We start from the raw sequence: 23,128 nt of genomic DNA, 5'->3' as shown, positions 1-23,128 counted from the left end.
AGCTGATACCAGCAGGTACTTAGAGAAGCCATTTCTATCAAGCCCATGTGCAGCACTTTACCCACAATGTTAGTAACCAATAAGGGTCCAATCCCTGTCCCACTGAATTCATTAGGAACAGGATCGGGCCCTGTTTGTTGCTTCTAACCATCTGAGAAGGGGGTGTCACTGTTTGCAGGCCCTAAGACTAGTTCTCCATAGATCCAGATATGAAGTAATGGTCCCTGATGGATCATCACTGTTCGCCAAACTCTGTTTGCCTGTGCACAAGACATTATACTGCGTGGAGTTCCTTGGAAGGTACGTTCTCAGGAAGAGTGGCAGTCAGCTGAAAAGAGAAAGTGGCCTGACTCTTCTGGTCATGTATGTAATAGTTGGACCAACACTATTTATTAACATTAGCTAATCACCATAGTAACTCCATAGTAACATGGCACACGTGCCACCACTGAAAAACTCTGAACTGACTTAAAGGAACACACACTGATATGGACAATAAGTTCTTCAAGTCTGTTATACAGAGATGTACTAGACCAAATCAATCCCAGGGATAACGTCAGTGAAGTCAGGGGATATACCCCAGTGGCTGCCAGGGCATTTTCCAATGTCTTTATAACTAGAGTGTAAATAACTTGAGTTTCCACAAACCAACTATGCCTGAAAACAGTCACTTTAAAAGGTGAAAGAGACAAAGTAGATCTGATGCAGTAGCTTTTTTTTAGGTCCCCGCTTTCTTTCTGTTGCAGGAAGTCACCACATGACGGCACTTTACACACTAGATTAACATAAATCATGACACAATATCCAGCTGTGAACATGTGATGGCTTCCTATGTGTATACAAGGATTATTTCAACATATACATACTTAGATTTGGTTCCACCCTGCAGCTTCATGCTCAGCCTATGTTACTGCTGCACAGCTGTGATGTGAGCTGTGATGACTTACGAGGAGAGGCTGAGGGCACTGGGCTTATTTAGTCTGCAGAAGAGAAGCGTGAGGGGGGATTTGATAGCAGCCTTCAACTACCTGAAGGGGGGGGGTTCCAAAGAGGATGGATCTCGACTGTTCTCATTGGTGGCAGAAGACAGAACAAGGAGCAATGGTCTCTAGTTGCAATGAGGGAGGTCTAGTTGGATATTAGGAAACACTATTTCACTAGGAGGATGGTGAAGCACTGGAATGGGTTCTCTAGGGAGGTGGTGGAATCTCCTTCCTTAGAGGTTTTTAAGGTCAGGCTTGACAAAGCCCTGGCTGGGATGATTTAGTTGGGGATTGGTCCTGCTTTGAGCAGGGGGTTGGACTAGATGACCTCTTGAGGTCCCTTCCGACCCTGAGATTCTATGATTCTTCTAAGGCTGGTCATGTCTTTGTGCATCAAGCATACAAAACCAAATGTGCCTTCATCCAAAAGATCCAAATGCCATCCTTAGTTTCCTGTCCCCACACACCCCACCCCACCTGGGTTGACTGCAAGACAAGACATACAGGACTGCCAGACCTAGGATACCATTGGACCCTTTATAGGGAGTTAAACATTGACTCTTGCTATTTCAATTATTCTTTTTGCTGCCTGTTTGAACAAACATCAGACTGTTTACTGCAGATGTCTGTATTTAAAGAGTTCTGTCATCACCAGCAGATGTCACTATAGAATCTGGAGTGTACGTATAACGGAATAGTCAGGTTTAAATTTATTTGTGTGGCCTGCAGGCAAAGATCCAAAAATTTACAGTGTTCCATAAGTGGAGTCTAAAAATATAAAATAAAACCAAGTCTATAACTTGATCTCCTTAAAGAGTTTAAGCTGCAGACTTTAAAGTACACGTAAGCACAGTTTTAAGTATAGTGCCTATTGTCCAAATGTCAGAGCAACTTGATCCACCTATTTTCAAAGGCAAGTCTGCCGTAGTCTGAAAAAAACAGTAAAAGTAATATCTCCGAAATGCAGCAAGTAACCACAGAATGCTGTCCAAAGTGAAAACCTCTCAGATCCACGTGCAAGGCATAGACACATGTTCTCTATTAGGCAAAGAAAGGCAGCGTCCTTGCAGCTTTCCTTAGATTATCAAGTAATTGTACAATTAGAAAAAATAGATATGCATTCCCTCAGGATGTTTAGAAGTGTTTACAGTATCACAAGTGATCCCAGTGCGGCTCTTAGCATCATATTGATGTGTGTAATTTAGTTAGCAACAGTAGCAAATTTTTACTAGCTGGTAGAAAGATTTCTTTTTGTTCTAAAGCTCAAAGCGGAGTCACGGTCCCCTTTGCTCCTGAGGTAGGCTGTGCGTGGAAAGCTGGCAAGTCTAATTGCAGCAAAACTGACTACTGCCGGGACTCACTTTCTGTAACAACTGAACTTAAACTCACAGGCATGTGGCCAACAATAAGCAGAACGCTCTCCCCCCAGCCCCTCTGTAACTCAATACGGCTTATGCAGCCACGCACTGAACCATTTGTGAAGGAAGGCTGCAAACTCACATCTTAAAATGAAACAAGAACCTAAAATCTCGGCACCCAGAGGTTATTTAGCCCCTGACCCCTTCCCCATGCCCAGCCCCCTTTTGTGCTGCTGAATACAAGCTGCCAGCACAACCCCAAACTTAGCACAGGCTTAGAGACTTCATTTTTGTTTTAAAATATTTTCTCCTTAAGGGAAAAAAAAGAAGATACAAACTAATCCCACATGCAACTGTAACCCAGATGAGGAGCCGAGAGTGCTCTGCCGAAAAGAGTTCTCTCGCCTTCATTCCCAGTCACCCCTCAGGAGCCGAGCGAAAGATCCTATCCCTTTCCACGCTCTGGAGGAAAATCCCCTCGTTTGCCCCTCCCCGGTTACTGTAGCCCTTTCACTAACTGACCAACGGCCTTATTAAACAGTGCCTTTCTCTGGCTCCTTTTCCTTTGATTGCCAACATAAGCAAAAAGCCATTTCCCCCCTTTTTCAAGCTGCCTGCCGCCCTCGGTGCCTTCAGCCCTGAGAGAAGCTTTCCAGAGTTCAGCAGCTGGTAGAGAGGAGAGGGAGCTTACCTGGTAGGAGGCTGAGAGCCCAGGCTACAAAGAGCCCTCTGTAGAAGTCCATGTGAGTGCTAGAGGCGTCTGGTACCCTACCCCTACCATCCGCTTGAGGCACCGAGCCAGAGTGGTAGCCTTACTCTGAAAAAAGCTTCCACTTATCCCCAGCCTTTCCCAGCTCCCTGCCAGAAGCTGCTCATTGGGAAGGAGTGGGAGGGACGAGTTAACTTGTAGGAGGTGCAGCACGAGAGGACTGAAGAGAGGACACGCTTTGCAGAGAGTCCACCCTGACTGCCTGGCCTGCTAGGGCCCCTCTCCCCCAGACTTCGCACTCAGATGCCCCAGCGTGGGCAGCATCGAGAGACATGCCTTCCATGCCAAGGAAAGATTATTTCTTCCTACACAGAATAATCATTTCTGATGACAAAATAATATAGCCGAAGCCAAGGTCAGTGCCGGCTCTTGACCCTGCTGGCCGCTGGCGAGTTACACCAGGGTTCAGTCTGAGCCATTGCATTTACCGTCCGCTAAGATATATTCTAATTATGCTTCCTGGTAGGTAGGAGAGAGAACAGTGCACTTGGGTGCCAGGGCTTAGCAGGGAATTGTTCCTGAGGGACTGACCTGGCTGTACCTGGAACAGTGCAGGTCTCTGTTGCAAATGCCGGCCTGAAGAGTGGTCAGGCTAAGGTTTGTCTCTTTTCATGTTCTCTGTGTGTATAAATATCTTCTTGCTGTATGTTCCAGTCTATGCATCCGATGAAGTGGGCTGTAGCCCACAAAAGCTTATGCTCAAATAAATTTGTTAGTCTCTAAGGTGCCACAAGTCCTCCTGTTCTTTTTGCGGATACAGACTAACACGGCTGCTACTCTGAATTTTGTCTCATTGTTATTCAGCACTTTTGCTACAGCCTAAAGTTCGTGCTTGCCTCCCAGCCAGGCACCTAGAACAACATAGCCTGGAAGCTCACAGGCGACCAGGGAGAAATAAAGGCTTCACAATTGTCCAATGGCAACGATCGTTCCCCTACCCTCCGAGATGAATCCCCCAAGACCTGATTGTCCCCTCAGCTGTGCACAAAGTGCTGCTTCGCTTGGTCACCATCAGCCCAGGAACGACTGTGCGGATCTAACTTAGCTACGGCAGTTCAGCGGTGCCTGTTGCACCTGAGCTGCATTCAGCAGCCAAGCACAGCAAAATGCAAAGGCTGCTCTGCTCCCTGACCACCTCCCACAGGGTTGGGGGGGGCTGGTCGTTTTGGTGTGGAAGGAGCCATGATGACTGTAGCAGTGGCTTTATCGAGAAAGACAGCCTCACTATTTGATCTGAACACAGCTAAACTCAGGGTCAATCTAATCTCCCTTGGCATGGAGTTCCACAGCGGGGGTCCCACCACCCATCACTAGAGAGTATTATCTTGGCTCTCTTTGCTCTACACGGATGACCGAGCTATACCTATCTAGGTAACATTCATAGGCAGTCAGGTCCCAACCCAGTAAGGGGTTTTTATATTAAGACCTAGACTTGAAGTGCCAGATTGTCAGCCAGTGTAAATCAGTGTCGCTTTGATTTATAACAGCTTTGGATCTGGCCTTGCATTCAGATTAGACATGAATACAAATCAGCGGGGTTTGTGATAAGATCATGTCAGCTCTTCTTGTTGCTGCTGCTCCTGCATGCTTTTCGCCTTTCTGTGCAAATAAATAGATAACAAAAATATCTCATGAACGTGAGATTTGATCCCAGAGCCCTTCTCCTCAAACGTCTTGGAACCCAACACTTTGGCTGCAAAAGGGAGCCCTGCTGAATCTAGCTACCAGAATTACCATTTGCGCGGTGGGATCTCTGTTAAAGCACAATGCCAGCCAGCAGAACGAGTCGTGGTGCTGACAAATGAGATTGTGAAAGGGACGTTCCACGCATAGAAAGTTAGTCCTTATAAGCAGAAGATGGAGAGGACAAGGCCTAAATAATTCCCTCCTTCCTCTTAATAAAACAACCACCACCTTTTGAAATTAGTCCAAATGTCAGACCTTATCTCTGTCTATTGGCTATTTTTCAAACCGGGTACAGGGTCTGAAGAAAGAAGTTAAGCTCTGCTCCAGACATTCTTGGATGAAGCAGAACATTTGGGAGAGTTGATTTCTTTCCACTTTTTTCCACAGAAAATGCACGTTTGGGGACTCCAGAGTGGAGAGAATGAATGTTTGACCTGAGATCAAAGCAGCAGCAGAATCCAAAACATTTCAAATGTGTGCATGCTCTTCTAATTTGTTAGCATCCGGTTCTTTCTAGACGCTAAATGCTTTGATAAAATTAAGCATTGTCAGTTTTCTTCCTGAATTTCCCACCTGCCTCTCCCCATGTCAGTTCTAGACCAAAAATCAGACTTTCAAGGGAGATCAACAGCTGAGGGGAAACAACACTTTTCTTTTTGTAGTATATGATATTTGTTATCACTATTTTTGGAGAGTAACAAACAGAGGAAAGTATTAAAATACATAATTATACACAAGTACATAGGAAATTTAACTACGGACTAACTGAAGTACAGAAGACAACGGTGGATAAGAAGTATTCAATTTAAATAAAAAATGCAACATTACAACCCATGATCCCAGTAAGGGTCTAAGAGCAGCATATGTTGTGATTTAGAGGCATGTATATTTGACTCAGGCCAGTAAAATGCTCCACAGTAAATCCCCAGTTTTGCGAAGACTTACGCACATGCTTAACTTTACACACTGTGAAGTCAGCGGGATTACACACAGCAAGTAAAGTAAAGTATGTGTCTAAGTTGAAGGATGTCCCATATTTTACTCAACAAGATGCTCAGAAAAGGAAGATGGGTTACCATTGAGCAGCAACAAAAAGTCCACTGGGAACTTCACTGTTACCAACCAGCAAACCTATGGATTTAATCAGTTGTATGGAAAAACTGCAAATCATATCGCACTACTTTGTATTCTGCAGTGTAGTTGTAGCCGTGTCAGTCCCAAGGTATTAGAGAGACAAGGTGGATGAGGTGATATCTTTTATAGGACCAACTTCTGTTGGGGAGAGAGACAAGCTTTCGAGCCACACAGGACCTGAAGAACCGTTCCGTGTGACTTGAAAGCTTCTTTCTCTCTCCTCAACAGAAGTTGGTCCAATGAGAGATATTACCGTACCATCCTTGTCTCTCTACTTTGTATTCTGAACACTTCCCAAAAGGTTTGAATAAACATAAAGGAGTTTTTAAAAAAACGATACCCTTTGATTGAGTATTACTGACTAGAACGGCAAAATTAACTGAGAACTTCCTTCTAAGTTGCAGCTTTTGGGCTCTTCAGTGGATTGAAATCTGCCTGTTTACAAGAAGTTTGGCCCCAAATGTCTGAAAGGCTGCAGTCATGCTTCGGTTTCAAAGCCACTAGAATGTGTGCATCCCCTTAAACCTCGGAGTGGTGCAGCAAATGTGTACCGGAAGTCAATGCAGTCCGATGAGACTGACAATCCTTACTCCCACTGAGTAATGACTTACTTCAGGAATAGTCCCACTGAAATCAATGGGACTACTTGCAGAGTAGAGTATTCCTCACTGCAAGAGTGGCAGAATCTGGCCCAACTTGAGAGAGGGCATTAATCTCAATGAACCATAACTTCCTCCTAGGTCTTCCCCTGTACCACCATTTAACTGAACCTATTTTACCTGTACTCCCAGAAACATGAAGCTTAGTTCTGACCCCCTCCCGGGTACAAAGCTAGACAGCCATAGCGCAATATGGCCTGGCCAGCATTTCTCCACCTCCCACCGGGGTCAGGTCTTTTCAAAACTGGACGGCTGTTTGAGAGATCTGGAATTTGCTTCCAACGACTGGATAAACGGAGTGGTAATGTACTTGCTGTAAACTGTGGCTTTCAGATGAGAAGTAATTAATTGCAGTCATCATCTAAACTCTCCAGAAAAGGGGGACCACCAGCTCCACACTGCCAGCATCTTGCATGGCAAGAGTCTGCAGACTACATGACAGCCAAGTATAGGAATGTTCCCTCAAGTACTTTCTCCAGAAATGATAGCTGTGACCTGCCATGACTCTAGCAGATGTGGTTTGCTTTCAGTGTTTACACAAAGTGTGTTTTCAGTGAATGCTGTTATTAACCGAGGGGCAAGTCCATATGTGGAAGGTGATGGACATTTGAGAGGTTTTCAGGAAGGGCTTTCATCGTAAGATGTTGCTGCCTCGGGGGCAGAGGCAGTTTCTGACACTGATAGTGGTGAATACTATTAGTTCAAAAGGAGAGACTACAAAGTCTAACTAAAGCCTCCAGAAAGTAACCATGACCTATGCTAGCACTGCATAGAGGCTGTGACTGTCCCATCTGGGAGATATCTAAGCACCTCATTCATGCATTGCTAAAATATACAGAATTACACACTCATATCCTAGGACATGACTCTGGTCAATGAAATCTTAATTATGACCAGGCTTGAGAGAGGAAGAAATACAGCAGAGTAAATAACACCCAGAAAGAGGAGCAATCTTTTCCCCATTCCTTCCAGTAAAGCAGGATGGGGTGGGTAGGGTTGGATCTTATAGACATGATCAAAACCATAGATAGAAAAAGATGGGCCCAAGCCACAAAGTTTGCCACTGTAACCAGATCTGAACTTGGGGGGGTTTCAAATCCAGGATTTTGATTCCAGATCATCTTGAGTTAGAAAATATTAAAATAGCCTAGCAACGTTTTGTTCTGACTTAGTTATGGCTACTGGAGAATCTCAAAGTACGTAGAGACATCAGTTAAGCCTCGCAGTTAGGTACATTCTATGATATGGATGGGTAAACAGAGCACATAGACGTTAATGGCTATACTGTTCCCCGGGCCGCGCAGCTGTGCAGGATGCAATGGGGAGAAGACCCTCCCTAAATGGACTACCTGGACTTTGGTCCAGGCATGCAGGAGTGAATGGGCACTGTGCACCCACTACTCTTTTCCTGCTGGGAGCGAGTGGGTAGAGCCCAAGCACCAGTCTGGGCAACTGAGCGAGCAAAGGTGGGATCATAATTTATTGCCGACACAGGCTATAGGAAGTGGGCTGCAGGCAGGAGATTGTGGCTCTTTAATATTCAGTTCTTTCTTCAGATGGCCCTGGGTTGGGACAGCAATACACCGCTGTGTCTTTGTGACACAATTTAGGCCGAAGTGACTTGCCCAAGGTCCCAAAGCTAGTCCGAGGCCGAGCCAGGAAGAAAACCAACAACTTTCAGTCCCCTGTGTGAATCACTAGCCAATACTCCTTGTCAACCAGGTTCTTCCAAATCTAGTACAAATTTTCCATCCAAATTCAGATTCTCTAGTGGACAGCTTAGCTGTACTAAAGAAATGTCTTCATAATGGCTCTACGGTACTCACTGGGGGATCAAGGTGACACATGCAGAAAGAAACTTGGGCAGGTACATTCAGGTACATCAGTTGTCATGTGGGGAAAGGCAGGGTTTGTAGCTTGTGACAGCAAACTGCCCAACTTCACTATTTGTGTAACCCCACGCAGCAAACAGTGAGAGTATTAATGTGAACTCTCTGGCCAACAAAACCCCTACGACAAGATTGTCTAATGTGCAACATGGAAGCACTTGGAAACTTTCAAAGATTGACTTGGCCCTGCCTCAGTGCAAGGGGTTGGACTTGTTGACTTCCCAAGGTCTTTTCCAGCCCTATATTTCTATGATTCTGTTGCAAATACATTACCAGACCCTATTTAGCAATATGAATCCTATTCAGTTTGCTAAGCAATCTGGGTCGGACTCCACTAATGATTTTATTTGTTTTCTCATAATGAGCTTCTGCAGAAGGTACTGACTTCTCCAGCCACTTGTTCACAGTGAATCATTTCCAGTGGGGAAAAAATAGAGTAATAATCAATATAACATTTTCCCTGTGTATTAACATGTAAGAGTTGCCAAGATTACTAAACAGCCATCCTCTGTATTTCTGGAAGCGCTCAAACAAAGTTGGCAATACCTAGGAGTTCAATAAATGCAGTAAATCATGATAGAATACTAAAAATTTGGCAAGTACATTGGTAATTCTGCACCTAGCATCCCACATGACATGCCCATTGATGGACTGGACTGCATTCCAGTTCCCAGAGTCTGCCTAACTAGCCACTGGTGCCAGAGTGCCACATGCATTGCTTTCAGGACAGAGGAAAAATCCAGCACTTCCCCAGAGTTCACAGCATACTCATTAATGATGCTAACACTCTATGGAAAACTCAGATAATAGCTAAGCTTTGGGATAATTGCCTCTAGAAAGTGAGCAGTGGAAGCAGAAACAGAAATTTCCAGGGTCTCCCATGGTTTAAAGTGGTTGCAGTTGCAGGGAATTCCCAATAGAGAAGAGCTAAGAAAAGGGGCTGAAAAAAACCTTTCGCTTTGGCCCAGTATAAATGACTCAAAAAGGTTGCTGCAGATCATTCTGTTCTTGGAGTGACAATTCCTAACTCACAAGAGTCACAGTTTCACAAATGAGGGTCTAGATTCACAGATGTTCTGGGGAGCCCCATCTGATACGAACTTCCTAGCAACCGTCTACCCCCAGTCTTCTCATAAGGGCGGTTCCCCACCCTCTCAGCCTGATGTTCTGGAACTTGGGGAAAGTGACATGTGGCAAAAGGAACAACGGAATTCTGTCACTCTACCACCCTGGAACTTTTTGAAAGAGGAGGAAGGTTGAAAAAGTTACAGAGGGGAAAAAGTAAAGAATGCCCACTCCCTGCGGACACTACTTAATGTATTGAACCCCACAACAAAAAGGGAAATAAAAAGAGAAAAGGGGGAAAAAGTAAAAGATATTTCACAATTTTTAAAAAGAAAATAACTATTATTCCATTTTGTGTGCAATGAGACAGAAATAAATCAATATTTTTTCATAAATCCGCCCTACCCCGCCCCCACAATTTTGCAGGTCTAATAACTTGAATGGGAATGTAAGTACCATGTGATCAGGCCTGATCATACCACACTCTAATCCCAGGGTCGGCAACCTGTGGGAAGTGGTGTGCCAAGTCTTCATTAATTTAAGGTTCCGCATGCCAGTAAAAGGTTTCGTGTGCCAGACTGGCAGCACGAGCGGCAGACCGAACCCCAGTCCCAGCTGCCAGCCCTGCTCAGCCCACTGCCGGCCCAGCTTCCATCCATCCAGGCCAGCAGCGGGCTGAATGGGGCTGGCAGCCAGGACCCCGGCTGGCAGCAGCGTGCCACTAGAATCGGCCCGCATGCTGCCTTTGTCACACGTGCTGCAGGTTGCTGACCCCTGCTCTAATCTGTCACCAAAAGTTACTGCAGATGAGCAATTCTGTAAGCCTTTTTTCTTATCATACAGACTATTTCAACATCTGAGGACGCCACGTTACCTCATGTTTACCCCAATAACAGGGAAAGGATGGGAGATGATTGTGTTGATCCTCATAGGTTTTGAGTTTAAAACCACCTCTGAAGGCAAAGAGAATCTTTTTCTCAAATTGTTTAGGTAGAGTGGAGTGAAGAATTTGCTGTGAAGAATTTGCTTAGATAAATTTTGTCTCTTTTTCGGCTTGTGAATTGGCTGTAAGAAACTTGTCAATCTTTGAAGTTTATCCACTATTCAGAATGATTCGTCAATTAATGCAGGATGTAATCTTATTTGGTAGATCTTCTGAAAAGCCAGGGTTTGCCTAGTTCACATTTTACAGTGATTCATATGGCTATATTCTTATGAGGAGTCTTTTTTGCTGTGTTATTAGAAATCACGTTCAGACATCTTAATATTACTGATCTTTGCATGAACTAGAAATGCCAGAAGTTCAAAGGAAAATAAAGCTTCATTGTGATAATACTGATGTAATACTTTCAAAATGTAAACAGCTGTTAACTGGAATGATCTATGGGGAAACAAGGGAAGGAAATAATGACAAGGGAGGGACCTGAAAACAAAAGCACTTCAGAAATTCTGAGCTGTTATGGTGACGTTGCACTGTTCTCTTCTGGAAAATTAAACAGCATGGGTTATCCTGGGTTAAAGAAACCTGAAAAAGAAGATTTTCATTGCTAGTCATCCGATGTGATTAATCCTGCAGGAGAAAAGAGTTGGTGCAAATTAAGAACTATCTTCCCATTTTATATCTGGATCGTTGTCCTAGTCAGTGCTCTATTTAATCTAGGCCAGATAGGAATTTTCAATTTTTTTTCACTACAATGGAGCCAAATTTGAGCTGAACGCATCTCCCCAGTGACTGGGGTTAGATTTACGCACGTTCATATGAGAGCAAGGAGAAGAGGATGCAGCCGTCAAAAGGATAACGCTTTCCCTCTGCCAAAGTTTAGTATTTAAACAGAAAGAGCAGATTTTTTTTTTGAACATCGCAGCAGTTGATTATGATTTTTAGTGAAAAAAGCAGCAGCAATGCTGGAGAGTCTCAAAGTTTTTATACATTTTGGAGGAAAATTTGTGAGCTGATAGCAATGTTTCCTTGTAGGAAATGAAGATAGATAGGATATAAACATCTCCCACAGAAATAACTGATTGTGGAAAGAAACAATTGATCCCATAACAAAAACCATCAGACTAGGAAAAGCTTTGCCACTTTTTTTTGGCTTTGTAAAAGCAATTACAGTGATAGTACAATTTATTTCTTGTACAACAGAGTGAAAAAGATGGGTGGGGGATGGGTGGTTCGTCTCTAACAAAAGCTAGCGATACTGATGGCAGAATACAAATGTACTATCATATACTTCCTGTGAACCTTGTGTATATTTCTTTCTTTCCATACTGGACTGCCACATCTGGTAGAGGTTTTTAGATTTGAACAACAGATTATGCTTCTGATTTATTCTGCTGCTACATTTCCAAACTCATATATTCTGCTGATTTCATTCAGGCTACAACCGTCTGTATCCAGCTATTGTCTCTTGTTAGACGGTAAGCGCCATGGGCCAGGGACTGTCATTTTTGTTCTGTGTTTGTACAGGGCCTCGCACAATGGGTTCCTGGTCCTTGACTAGGGCTACCAGCAGGGCCGGCTCCAGACCCCAGCACGGCAAGCACGCGCGTGGGGCGGCCCTTTCCCGGGGGGGCGGCAGGCTGGGCTGGCGGACCTGCCGCAGTCATGCCTGCGGGAGGTCCACCGGAGCCCCGGGAGGACCGGACCTGCCGCAGGCATGACTGCGGAGGGGGCGCTCGTCCCGCGGCTCCAGTGGACCTCCCGCAGGCATGACTGCGGAGGGGGCGCTCGTCCCGCGGCTCCAGTGGACCTCCCGCAGGCATGACTGCGGAGGGGGCACTCGTCCCGCGGCTCCAGTGGACCTCCCGCAGGCATGACTGCGGACGGTTCGCTGGTCCAGCGGCTCAGCTGGACCTCCCGCAGGCATGCCTGCGGCAGCTCAAGCAGAGCCGCCGGACCTGCGAACCGTCCGCAGCTGCGGGAGGTCCAGCCGAGCCGCGCGACCAGCGGACCCTCCGCAGTCATGCCTGCGGGAGGTCCGCTGCTCCCGCGGCTCCGGGGCGCCTCCCGCGCATGACTGCTTGGGGCGGCCAAAAAGGTAGAGCCGCCCCTGGCTACCAGGTGCTCCAGTAATGCAAAGAATACTTGCACAGTAGTTCTGCAGTAGCGGCTCCATCCGTTACTTGCATGCAATGCCCACCACAACCTCTTGGCCATACTATATGAGCTTCTGCCAATGCTCCCTTTTCCCTCCTTCCCTGTATAGTCGATGACTTCCTGCCCCCCGTGAATTCTCTACTCTCATGCCCTTTGCTCTTGCCAGCTCCTCAGGGGGGGTTGCCCACTCCTGGTTCTCAGCAGGCTCCCAGATGACAGGAATGAGAGGTTCTGTGCACATTGCAGGCGCTTTTTGGAGTCATTCCCCCAAGTTAATCATGAGCCTAATAAATTGACACACTTGGAGACTTTGCCATTGACTCCGTCCCTTAACGCCCACCAACAACCAGAGACGTGCCAGAAATAAAACCTTGGCTCTAAACACCTCTGAACAGAGCTGATTGGAAAATGTTTTATTTTTCTCCTGCAGAAAATTTATCTTGTATTTTTTTGAGGAGTGGAGGGAGGTTGTTTTTGTCATTTTCTTGTTTTTACAAGACCCAGAATTTTCAGCCAAACACTGAAACTTTTCGGCGGAAGATGAAGATTTTGGTCTTGACAAATAAAACTCGAATTTTTCTGCAGAAAGCCAAAAGTTTTGGCAATAAATTTGGTTTTGTCAAAAGCCTAATTTTCCATTGGAAAAAAGTTTGATGAAAAGTTTTCAGCCCGCCTTTCTTCTGAGCTCTGGAGGGGTTAAGGGTTTGACCCCAATTCAACTGGCCATTCTCTCTTTAACAGGCTAAAAAACCATCCAAACTCCTTGGTGTTAAAAATCTGAATCCAAGATTTTGTGTCCGGCCTTGCCTACCTACTCCACTACATTTCTGTTAAGAAAATACCAGAGCCTTAAAAAACCCCCACGGTGAGTGGCCAAAAAGCACAGAGGCAGCAGAAAAATGAAAGTAACACATCCAATTAGTTTGTTCCACCCTCCCTTGGTTGGGGGAGTCACACTGGTCATTTGTGAAATATAAATCTAAGAAATTCATAGATCTGAACCTGAACCGAAGGTTTCAGTTCCAGGCCAGAACAGGGGACCAGATCCCATCTGAAAGATACAAAAATTTGTGACACCAGCAGTTTACTTGGATTGTTTGTCCACAATAGCCGAAAACTCATGAGATTTCAGCATTGCCAAGGCTACACCCGACCCCTAAAGCTGGGGCTCATTTTAATTGCTTGACTCATCGTTTGCTGCTAAAATGAATTGGCCTACGATACTGTGTTTTATCCACTAAAAAGTAAAGGAACATTTCCTTTCTGCAAGAAATGTTCAGTAATTTATGTTAAATCTCTGTAGCTGAATTAGGTAGAATTGGTTTTCATCAAGGGAATGAATAATTAATTTCTTGGAATTAAGTCGTGTGTAATCCAGTTACTATTCTAAAAAAACACCATAGGAAACACGCTGCATTCAGTTACATTGATGTAAAGCTGGAGTCTCTCTCTGTTGTAAGTGGAAAGACTCTAGATTCACACCAGTGTAACAGGGCAGAATTTGGCTTTATTTAATGCATTTACTAAGGAGTCAATTTTGCAGCCGTTAATCCTGAATTTTCCCATTGGGGAGAATTAGGCTTTTAATATATAATCACTAAAAATATGAATGACTCAATACCACCGCACACGGCTTGCCAAATGGAAATTTACTTCAATAGACTTCCCTAGGAAAATAAAGGACTAATTTTAAGTCCCAAACTTTTGATTTATATACAATGCCTCAGCCCTGACTCCCAGGTCAAACTTGCCTAGATTGGATCCAGAGCTGAACACAGACGCCCACCCCAGCCCATGCTGAGTTGGAAGAAAGCCCACTTCTATCAACCTCATGGATTTGCATGATCTTAATTTCCCTCCATTGCAAGATACTCAGAAGCTAGCAGAGGTCACAGAAGTTCATTGTACATTATTTCACACACACACTCACTTCTTTCCTAAACTCCGGGTTTTCCTCCTGCAGACACATCCTCACAATTGATGCTTGATATGCTGGATGCTTGTGTTCTTTGGGTTTTTGAAGCATTAAGTTAGGATACGGGGAATGTAAAGAAACAGAGTCTAGGAACGAAAACAAAAAGGCTGCAGTAAATTAATACAGATGTCAGAAGAACTGGGATTTATTGTGGGGATATTCTGGGAGGTTTTAACCATCAGCTGCACCAGAAACATGCAATCATCCTTCATCGTAAGGATTGCTTTCATAAAATGACAAACTAATCATATAGTAATTGGGAGGTAATGGGAGATCAGTGATGCAGGTGACCATGTAGGTGTTTCTCATGGAGTTAGCATCACTGGTGATTTAATGACAATTTTAGAAGTGGCTATGCAATGCATCATATCCATTAGCAAATCCTGTAGCTTGTTAGTGCTGAATGCAATTCAGCTATTGGATGTAGGGGAAGCCCCTCAGTCAGGAAAGCAACACCTGGCACCAGGAGAGGAAAAACAGAAATATCATCCAAAATCCACCTGCAATAATTGGACTAGGCTGGTCCATCCCGGGTTAATGGTGGCCTGCTGTTCATCTCTGCATATTCTGCTGTACGTTGAGACGGCTAGTCACGTGCAGACACTGATCCTACCAAATGAATTAAGAACTGGTTTGTTCAGTAGCTCATTCTAATAATAGTAAAAACAGAGATGCAGCAGAACTGAAACCTTTTTTATGTTACTCTAAGCAGGGTCTGAATGAGCACCTGATTCCTAGTGATAAACTGAGGGGAAAGACTTCAGGAGCAGACTGTATCTGCATACACACACCTGTTCTGCTGAGGTGTTCAGCAGAGAGAGCTGCTTAGCCAAAGTGATCAATTTTGGCTGGTCTTTGGGTTACAATTCACTTTAGCATGAAACGCAGGGGGAATGAAATGCTGTTACCCTTATTGCATGAGTAAAGGGCAATCAAACTGCACTTAGCCTGCCCGGATTGAGGGGCTCACCCTAAACCGAACCTCACTTGCTAAGCAGGGCAGGAGGGATGCCCAATCACAGTGAAAACGAGAGGGGGTGGAGAGAGATGTTCCTACATGATGGTGTGGACTCTGCCTAAAAAGAGTTCTAGAGGCTATTTGACCCTCTCATCTCCACTGTTTAAAGACAGAGCTGATCTGACTCATTTGAAAGTCCTTGTTTCTGTTCAGCGATTACTAGAGCTGAAATCACTAATGAGCTGAGCCTTAGACCGAGTGTGCAGACAGCATTGCACTGAAAGAACAAAGAGGCAGCTGCTGAGAGGTGCCCCACACCCCCGTGAAATCACTAGGCGCTGGGTTAAGTGGGGGACCCTCGGAATGCTGCATTGCAGAAGTGGCAGCACTGAATGGCGGCAGAGACAACAGCATCAGCGATGGTAGAGGAAGTGTGGCAACAGCTGTGGCAAGCGGTGGTGGAGTACAGCGGCTGCAGCCAAAGAGGCATTGCTTGGCGTGTGCCCCGCACCTCTTTGGAGGGGTGGGCGGCGAACTCGCCTGAACGCACTCTGAATTCTGGTCTTCGCTGACCCAGGACAACAAACTGTGAGTGGGGCACGGCGGAGGGAGAGGGGAGTGATGCATGAAAGGGACATTCCTTCGTCAGACTTTCACAGCACAAGGCAGGAAACAGAGGCAAAGGACACTGCCCAACATATTGTGGGGTGGGTGTTTGCTTCGGGGCATCAGCTTTCCGATGGTGGTTGCGGTGTTTTCCCACATTAATGCAGGACTCCCTTTCCCTTTTAATAAATGGTTTCTTTTGTTCGGCGCAGTCTCAGGGCTTGCGAGGGGGGAAGCACTTGCCTGGGGTGGGGGCTAGTTTTCCTAGATTAGTGGACGGTTGCTCACGCTGGTTCTGCTTTGTCTTGTTAAGGGCAGAGTTTAATATCTGGGGGTGTCTCTTGTTGTTGCTGGCTCCAGAAGGGTTCTGTTACCCTAAGAATTCTAATGGCCCAGGCAAAAAGGAAATCAGATTCCAGACACACTTAGGATGAGGTTTTAAAGCCAAAACCAACCTTCTTTGGCCCTTCAACAGAAGAACGCAAACCAATGACATACTCCATGAAAAGCTGGGTGACTAGTGTAGGGAAGCATTCGCTAGCAGGACTGTGAATTCTGAATATTATTTTGATTTGGTGACATTCAGGCCCTTTTTTGTTCATTCTTCCAAACTATCCATGTGCGTGAAGCTTCACTGAGAGGACCGTAAACAGAATAAATTTGTTTAAACAAGAAATGAAATTGGTTGTGTGACTAAATGAAAGTACTTTACAATAGCCGTTCAAATCAGAGAGCAAAAACAATGCCACGTGGCCTAGCTGAGTAATCACACAGCCTGAATTGCAAATTCTGGATACTGAATAATTGAATTCATTCTCAGTGTGAACAGTGCACAGATGAATTTTGTTCACAAGAACTATTTGTCAAATTCATTTGCCAAAGGCACTGTTAGCTCAAGGCCAGGCATGGGTGTCTGGCTCACCAGGCATCGTTTGATGTGCATTGGGAGCACTGTGTCTCCATAGTCATCTAAGAAAGGAGTTGCAACATTTACATTACGTTAGCTGTCAACTCTGTGGACTAATGTACACAGCATGTTAGCACTTCTAGTGGAAGGGAGCTCCTGCCACTCACCAGCCAACAAAATATCACTTTCCAGACCAAATCTTGCTGGTCTCAGTCATGAAGAACGGCCATTGAATTCACCCCCGGAACTTTGTGACAGTTCAGACACGGCTCCAAGGTTTGCTGCTCAGATCATCTCTAACGAAAATGAAATGCAGCTGAATTACCCTTAAAAGCCAGTCCTTAACTTGTTTGATAATATGGACTTTTCCCACCACAACTCATTTTGAGGGTTAAACTAAATACTTAAGGACTATCCCAGAACTGTCCAGTAGTTTGGAATTCTTCAGAGAGTGAAATTGGTCAGGATTCAACACATGATCTCACTGTACAAAAATGGCATGTTCCGGAGATTATCAATTTAATATGAAGCCAGGAAATGGTGGCTCTTTAGCTGTGCAATTCTAGTATTCAACTAGCAAACCAAATGTCCACAGCAGGAGCACTCTAGGAATACAAAATGGAAACAAATCCCAAGTGTACAGTAAATAGACGCGCCTCCTTACGGAATTCTGTATTCTGTTGAGCATGGACAAAGGTGCGTTTCTTTCCATTTTACCACCATGATGCTAGAAGTCCGTGCTAAGCTCCCATGCTTTTCAGTCAGCTGTCACAGCACCAATGAATGCTGGCATTGCCGTGGTCAGGCAGCATATTCCTGCAGCCTTCAGGTGTATGTCTGTCTTTACTATGTGCTAGATTCATGGCGTCTCCCTGAGCCTTTGCTCTCACTGATGGTGCAGGGGAGTGGGTATTCCCTAACACAGCCTCTAGCATCTGCTCTCGTGTGAGACCACACTCCCACTCCCAGCCACTGTTTCTATTCAAGAGGGCACCAACCTTCACTCTCTACTCATGGACAAAGGAGAATCAGGCCCCCTGACTCCTACACACGCAGCCTCAGCAGAAACTCTGTTGTCCGATTTAAAAGATAAATAAAGTGTGTCTATAACTGGGGACCTATTTCTTCACCACCTGCAAATAAAGAGCCTCTACTTTGCCCCTTGCTCCCTACTTCCACCATAACCATTCTGGGTCCCCAATCCCAGTACGTTACATTCATTTATTTTAAAACTCCAAAGAGGATCTAGCAAGAGGTATGCAGAATATTAAGCACGTCTCCTGATCTTCAGCTGTTGTAGCCTATTCTCCCATATCCCTTCCCTTCCCTCTTTCTTTGTTTATTGGAATCTCTTCCCATGTCGAGTCTAGTTTAAAGGATAAGATCCTAAAGGCAGGAAATTTCTCTGCAAAACGATGGTGCTGAATAGAAAATAGCAATGTACTGGGCCCTGACCCTCCAGCAGAACCACTATGGAGAGCAAGGCGAAGGTTGTGACCCTAGCACTGGAGCTGGTGTGCCCAAGAGGATAGATTAGTATGGCTGACGTGTATAATAGCATCCCCCCAGTGCTGCTTTTGTGGCTGGTTGAGGCACCGAATCTACCTCTGAGCGATGGTATCACAGTGCTACTGTAGTAAAAGTTACCTCCTCCCTGCAACCAGGCTGATCATTAGGGCCTATAAGTCTCCTAGTCACACTCACCATCAGTGCCAAATTCCAGAAGCAGTCTTGGAGGGCAGAAAACGTACTCAACATGTGTAACTGTAACGCTGGGAAGGAGCAAAGAGAAAACTCTGCTGATGTAGCAGTGCTGCTCGGGCTGATTTGCTTTTTCAGTATTTCTTAAAAAGCAACTTAACCTCAAGAAAACGGAGATTTGGAACCTGCTCTGTTTGGAATTCCTCTGGCACTGGACTCCCGGCATTTCAGCTTTATTTATTAGTCTCTTAGCCAAAATGCTTCTCTCCTAAATGGCAGCTCTCTACTTTTGCATCAATTGGAACAGTCCCCGCCCCCATGGCCTAAAGCTTTTTATAACTTGTAGGAAAGCATTGGCACTATTATTCAACAGGCGTGTGACTTCCCTATTTCAGAAGGCCTCATGCTGCAATACGCATGGGGCCAAAGCCAGGAAGTCCCTGCAGATAACTGAAGAATGTTCTTCCACAAGAACTAAAACAAAGTTGCAACAGTTTTGAGAAACGTTCTAGCAAATTTAAGTTGTCTTGGCAATAAAGGCAGCTGTAATCTCCAGACACAAACATCCACTGCAGATAAAAGTACTTTGCGCTCTGAAAAGCAACTTTTCTTTAAGGATCTTGAAAGTATCTCACAACATGAGTTGTTAAAGCTCTGACACAGCCTACCATAAGGGACTGTATAGTTCAAATAAGCCTGCACTGGCTAGAAAATTGACTAAATGACCGAATAAGTCTTTTCCATTTTCATTTCTGTGACACTGAGGTATTACTTTTATACCCATTTTACAGGTGGACAAAGTGGGGACACAGAATAGTTAAGAAATTTGCCCAAGCGCAATAACAAACCTGTTGAAGAGGTGGGAATAGAAACAAAGTTATTGTCACTTGCTGTAATCAGTAGAGGACACTCGCTCCAACTCTAAGTAGAGCTGGGTCAAGAATTTTTTAACACAAGGTATTTTTGTTGTTGCTGTTGAAAAATGCCAATTCATTGAAACTGAAATTGTTTGTGGAACAGGATTGGTTTTGACAAATCTCCTGACTCAAAAATGTATTGAAACAAGTTTCAAAATTGTCAAAAAGTTTTGACATCTTCGAAACAAAAAAGTGCCAAGTTTCCAGTTCAAAATAATGTTTTGTTTAGATACTTGAGCTAATTAGACTGAAAAAGAGGTAAGAAAAAAGGTCAAAATCCAAATAAAACATTTCATAATTATTGAAATGAAATATTTTGATTGACCAAAATGGGGAAAAATAATCAAATCTTTTGGCTTGTGAAAATTTTTGAGATTTCAACTTCTCATCTCTATTCTGGACAGTAAACATTTTTGAACTCTCAGAAACATTCATAAGATGGGAAACCATTTCTGCCTAACTGTGACAGCTTAAAATTCCTACTTTGTAGTGCTGATAGTGGATGAACTTACAAGTTTCTACCCATTTGATAGATGACCAGTTGCACTGGTATTCTGCATTTTAAGTATAAGGTGGAAAGAGGCAGGTGCTTTCCAGATAGAAGAAGTTTTTGAAAATGTGACCATTTCCTCTGATCTGCCTGTTTGGCATGGAAGCACCTTGCAATGCTGCCTCCTAAATGAGTAATTAGTTCTTGTGATCTGAAAGCAGTAATGACCTTAGGACAATTTGGACTGCAGTGGATTTGAAGGAGTTTAAAAGGATAGAGACACCTTAGAAAGGGATTGGACACCCCACCGATGTTTTGACTAAGGGTTTGTCTATACCACGATTACACCCACGGCTGGAGCACAAATTCCAGGACCTTCCCCCATCACGGGGTCCTGAGCCTGAATGTCTACACTGCAATTGAACAGCTCTTTAGTCCGATGCCCGCTAGCCTGAGTCAGCTGGCATGGGCCAGCTGTGGGTTTTTAATTGCAGTCTAGACATACCCTAAGACTCAGACTATTAACTAGAGGTCCCCTGAATCCAGCCCTCCTGAGCTTTGTGGATGTTTGGATTCAGATTCAATTATAAATCTCAGCTTTGCAGCTTGGTCCCAACCTCTACTGTTAGCTTTGGTAGGAAGTTATATTTAATGCTCACGCAAGGCTGTTTTGAAACAGCTGCTAATCTGCTATTAAAGGAAGGGAGTTTATCCACTTCCTTTGATATTAGACCAGGGGTTGCCTCATTATTAAAGCATCTTTTCAAATGCCATGTTTACACAGTTAACCTTAAAATAAGTGTTTGCTACTGAGGAATTTCTACTTGTTTACTTAGCCAGCATTTTTTCTTATTTATTTAGTCTCTTTTTGTTTATTTCTTCCTTTGAGTCAGTCATCTGTGCTGCCTTGCTAATAAATAGGTTATTAAAAATCCCCCTGGGAAAAAAGCTAGTTCTGGGTTACTCAAATATAAATTCCATTTCGTGGCCTGCAGTAGTTCACTTCAGTTCTTGGTCAGGAGGAGTTTACAGTCTTTCAGGAAGCATGTCTTAGTCAGTACAGCAGAAGCATGGAAGTCAGAAGACCCAGAGTCCATTTGCATCTCTGCCCACAGATGTGGTGTGGGTTCGTGGGAGAGGAATTTAAGAGCAATTTTTTCCACAGAACAAGCAGCACTCCTTTTTTGCATTGCACTTTGGCCTGGTGTACGGAGCCCCTGAAACTGGATAGCCAGATCCCCTGCTGAGCACCCAGAAAAGGCCCTTTGGAAAGAACCCTGCCTATGACCTGCCCACAGTCACCCAGCCATTAATCTGTGGCAAAGATGAGAACAGCAACCGGATCGTCCAACTCCCAGTCCAGCCTCGTGCTCGCGCATCTGATCCTGCGAGGTCCAGGCTGCTGAATTCAGTGAGAGCTGACAATGCTCAGTCTCCCTCAAAAGGCACTCAAGGACTCCTCTCTTCCAAAACGCTACCCCACGCACCAAAACATGTTCGAACCTCAAGCGCTGCCGTTCTGAGAGCGAGTCACTGTTGAGGAACGCAGGAGAACCAGAAACACACGCGCATGAAAGCCAGATTTCTCCTCCTTCCACTGAAGGGGCAGTTTTGCCAGAAATGTAAAGCTATTACCATTACCACTAAGTACCGACAATGGAAATGCTCAGACACATTTAATTTACAAAAAAGAAATTAAACGCCACGCCCATAAAAACAGAATCTTTCCCCTGGGAAATTTTTCCACTGTAGGAAAAATATACATTGTATTACTGATTATTATATTCTCTCTTGCTCCACAGCAGTATTATTCAGAGCTGTACATTTTTGTTACAGACATTTGTCTGCTTGGAGAATTACTCCCAGAATAGAGGCATTTGCTGTGTAATATAAATACCAATTCTTTTTGGTTTCCTCCAGTTCAATTTTACCAAAGCAACATGCACAGTTAAGTCCCAAATACAAATGGGAAAGACATTTCAAGCTGGATTTGTAAGAGAAGATGCCAAACTGGCTTTGTGCAGTTGTCAGTTCATAAAATCACAGAACATAAAAGGAGAGCCTGATCCATACCCCACTGAATGTATTGGAAGGGAAAAATGTGACAGTAAAGTAACTTAGTCCGCAAAATAATTTGCAAGGAGGGAAAGAGAAATGTTTCAAATCACTTTCCATTCTGTCTGACAAAGAAAGTGGAAACCCATTCAAAAGAAACATGACATGAGCCCTCTGGAGCCTCCAGATTATTCGTCATCAACTCTTCTCTGGTACTATTTTAACTCCCTCTGGAGCTTTCCTCAGAAACACTTAAGAAGATGGAAATATCATTATCATACTTTCAGCGGAATGGGCTTGATTCTGATCTCACTCCAGTGTAATTCCATTGACTTCATTAGCATTACACTTGTAGGAGAATCAGGCCTGATATACTTATCTGCAGTGCATCAAGCCCACTAGTATGTCTGTGTGCCTGCTTACCGGAGCTCCGGGATTGGCCTGTGGTGTAGTTTGCTGGCTTCTCCAGGGGAGTGCACAAGTTCACCACTCGTGCAGCAGGTTCAGCTGGACTTGCTGTCTGTTGTCCTTTAAAGAAGAGCAAAAGGAAAGCTGCACATGTTGGTCCTGGATGACACGTTCCCCTTTACCTACACTGAGAACACACTATAACTCGCAGCTAAGGGCAGGCAATGATCAGAAGGTGGGTAAATCATGCTGCTCCATGAACGACAGCCTGGGGGTGCTACTAGCTTGATTAGCAAAGATGTGTATTTTAGAGCAATGGCTCTCAACTCTTTTCCGTATTGCGGATCACTTATTACAATACAGGTGTTCTTGTGACTTCCCCCATCTCTAGACTCCCTGCTAGTGTACCCTTGTAGCGTTTAATGACAAGCAATGTAACCAACCGCTCCATGCCCCAGAGTGACCTGATCC

The 23,128-nt window shown here is 44.5% G+C and overlaps 1 protein-coding gene across 2 annotated transcripts in view; it reads right to left on the bottom strand.

Annotated features, from left to right (window-relative positions):
• ITGA11 (integrin subunit alpha 11) overlaps positions 1-23,128 on the bottom strand; it is a 230,430-nt gene that overhangs the window by 145,581 nt on the left and 61,721 nt on the right. The window contains exon 1 of one of the 2 annotated variants that reach the window (XM_044979499.1): positions 3,033-3,150. The exons of the other annotated variant lie outside the window; for it this stretch is intronic. Within the exon in view, the coding sequence (XP_044835434.1) occupies positions 3,033-3,084 (52 nt within the window). The 5' untranslated portion in view covers positions 3,085-3,150. Of the gene's footprint in view, positions 1-3,032; positions 3,151-23,128 lie in introns of those variants that run through there. 2 annotated transcript variants of the gene reach the window in all.

This window comes from Mauremys mutica, chromosome 11 (assembly GCF_020497125.1).
Source record: "Mauremys mutica isolate MM-2020 ecotype Southern chromosome 11, ASM2049712v1, whole genome shotgun sequence".
NCBI lineage: Eukaryota > Metazoa > Chordata > Testudines > Geoemydidae > Mauremys > Mauremys mutica.
The sequence above is the reverse complement of the archived record's forward strand: the minus strand, read 5'-3'. Positions and strand labels throughout refer to the sequence as shown.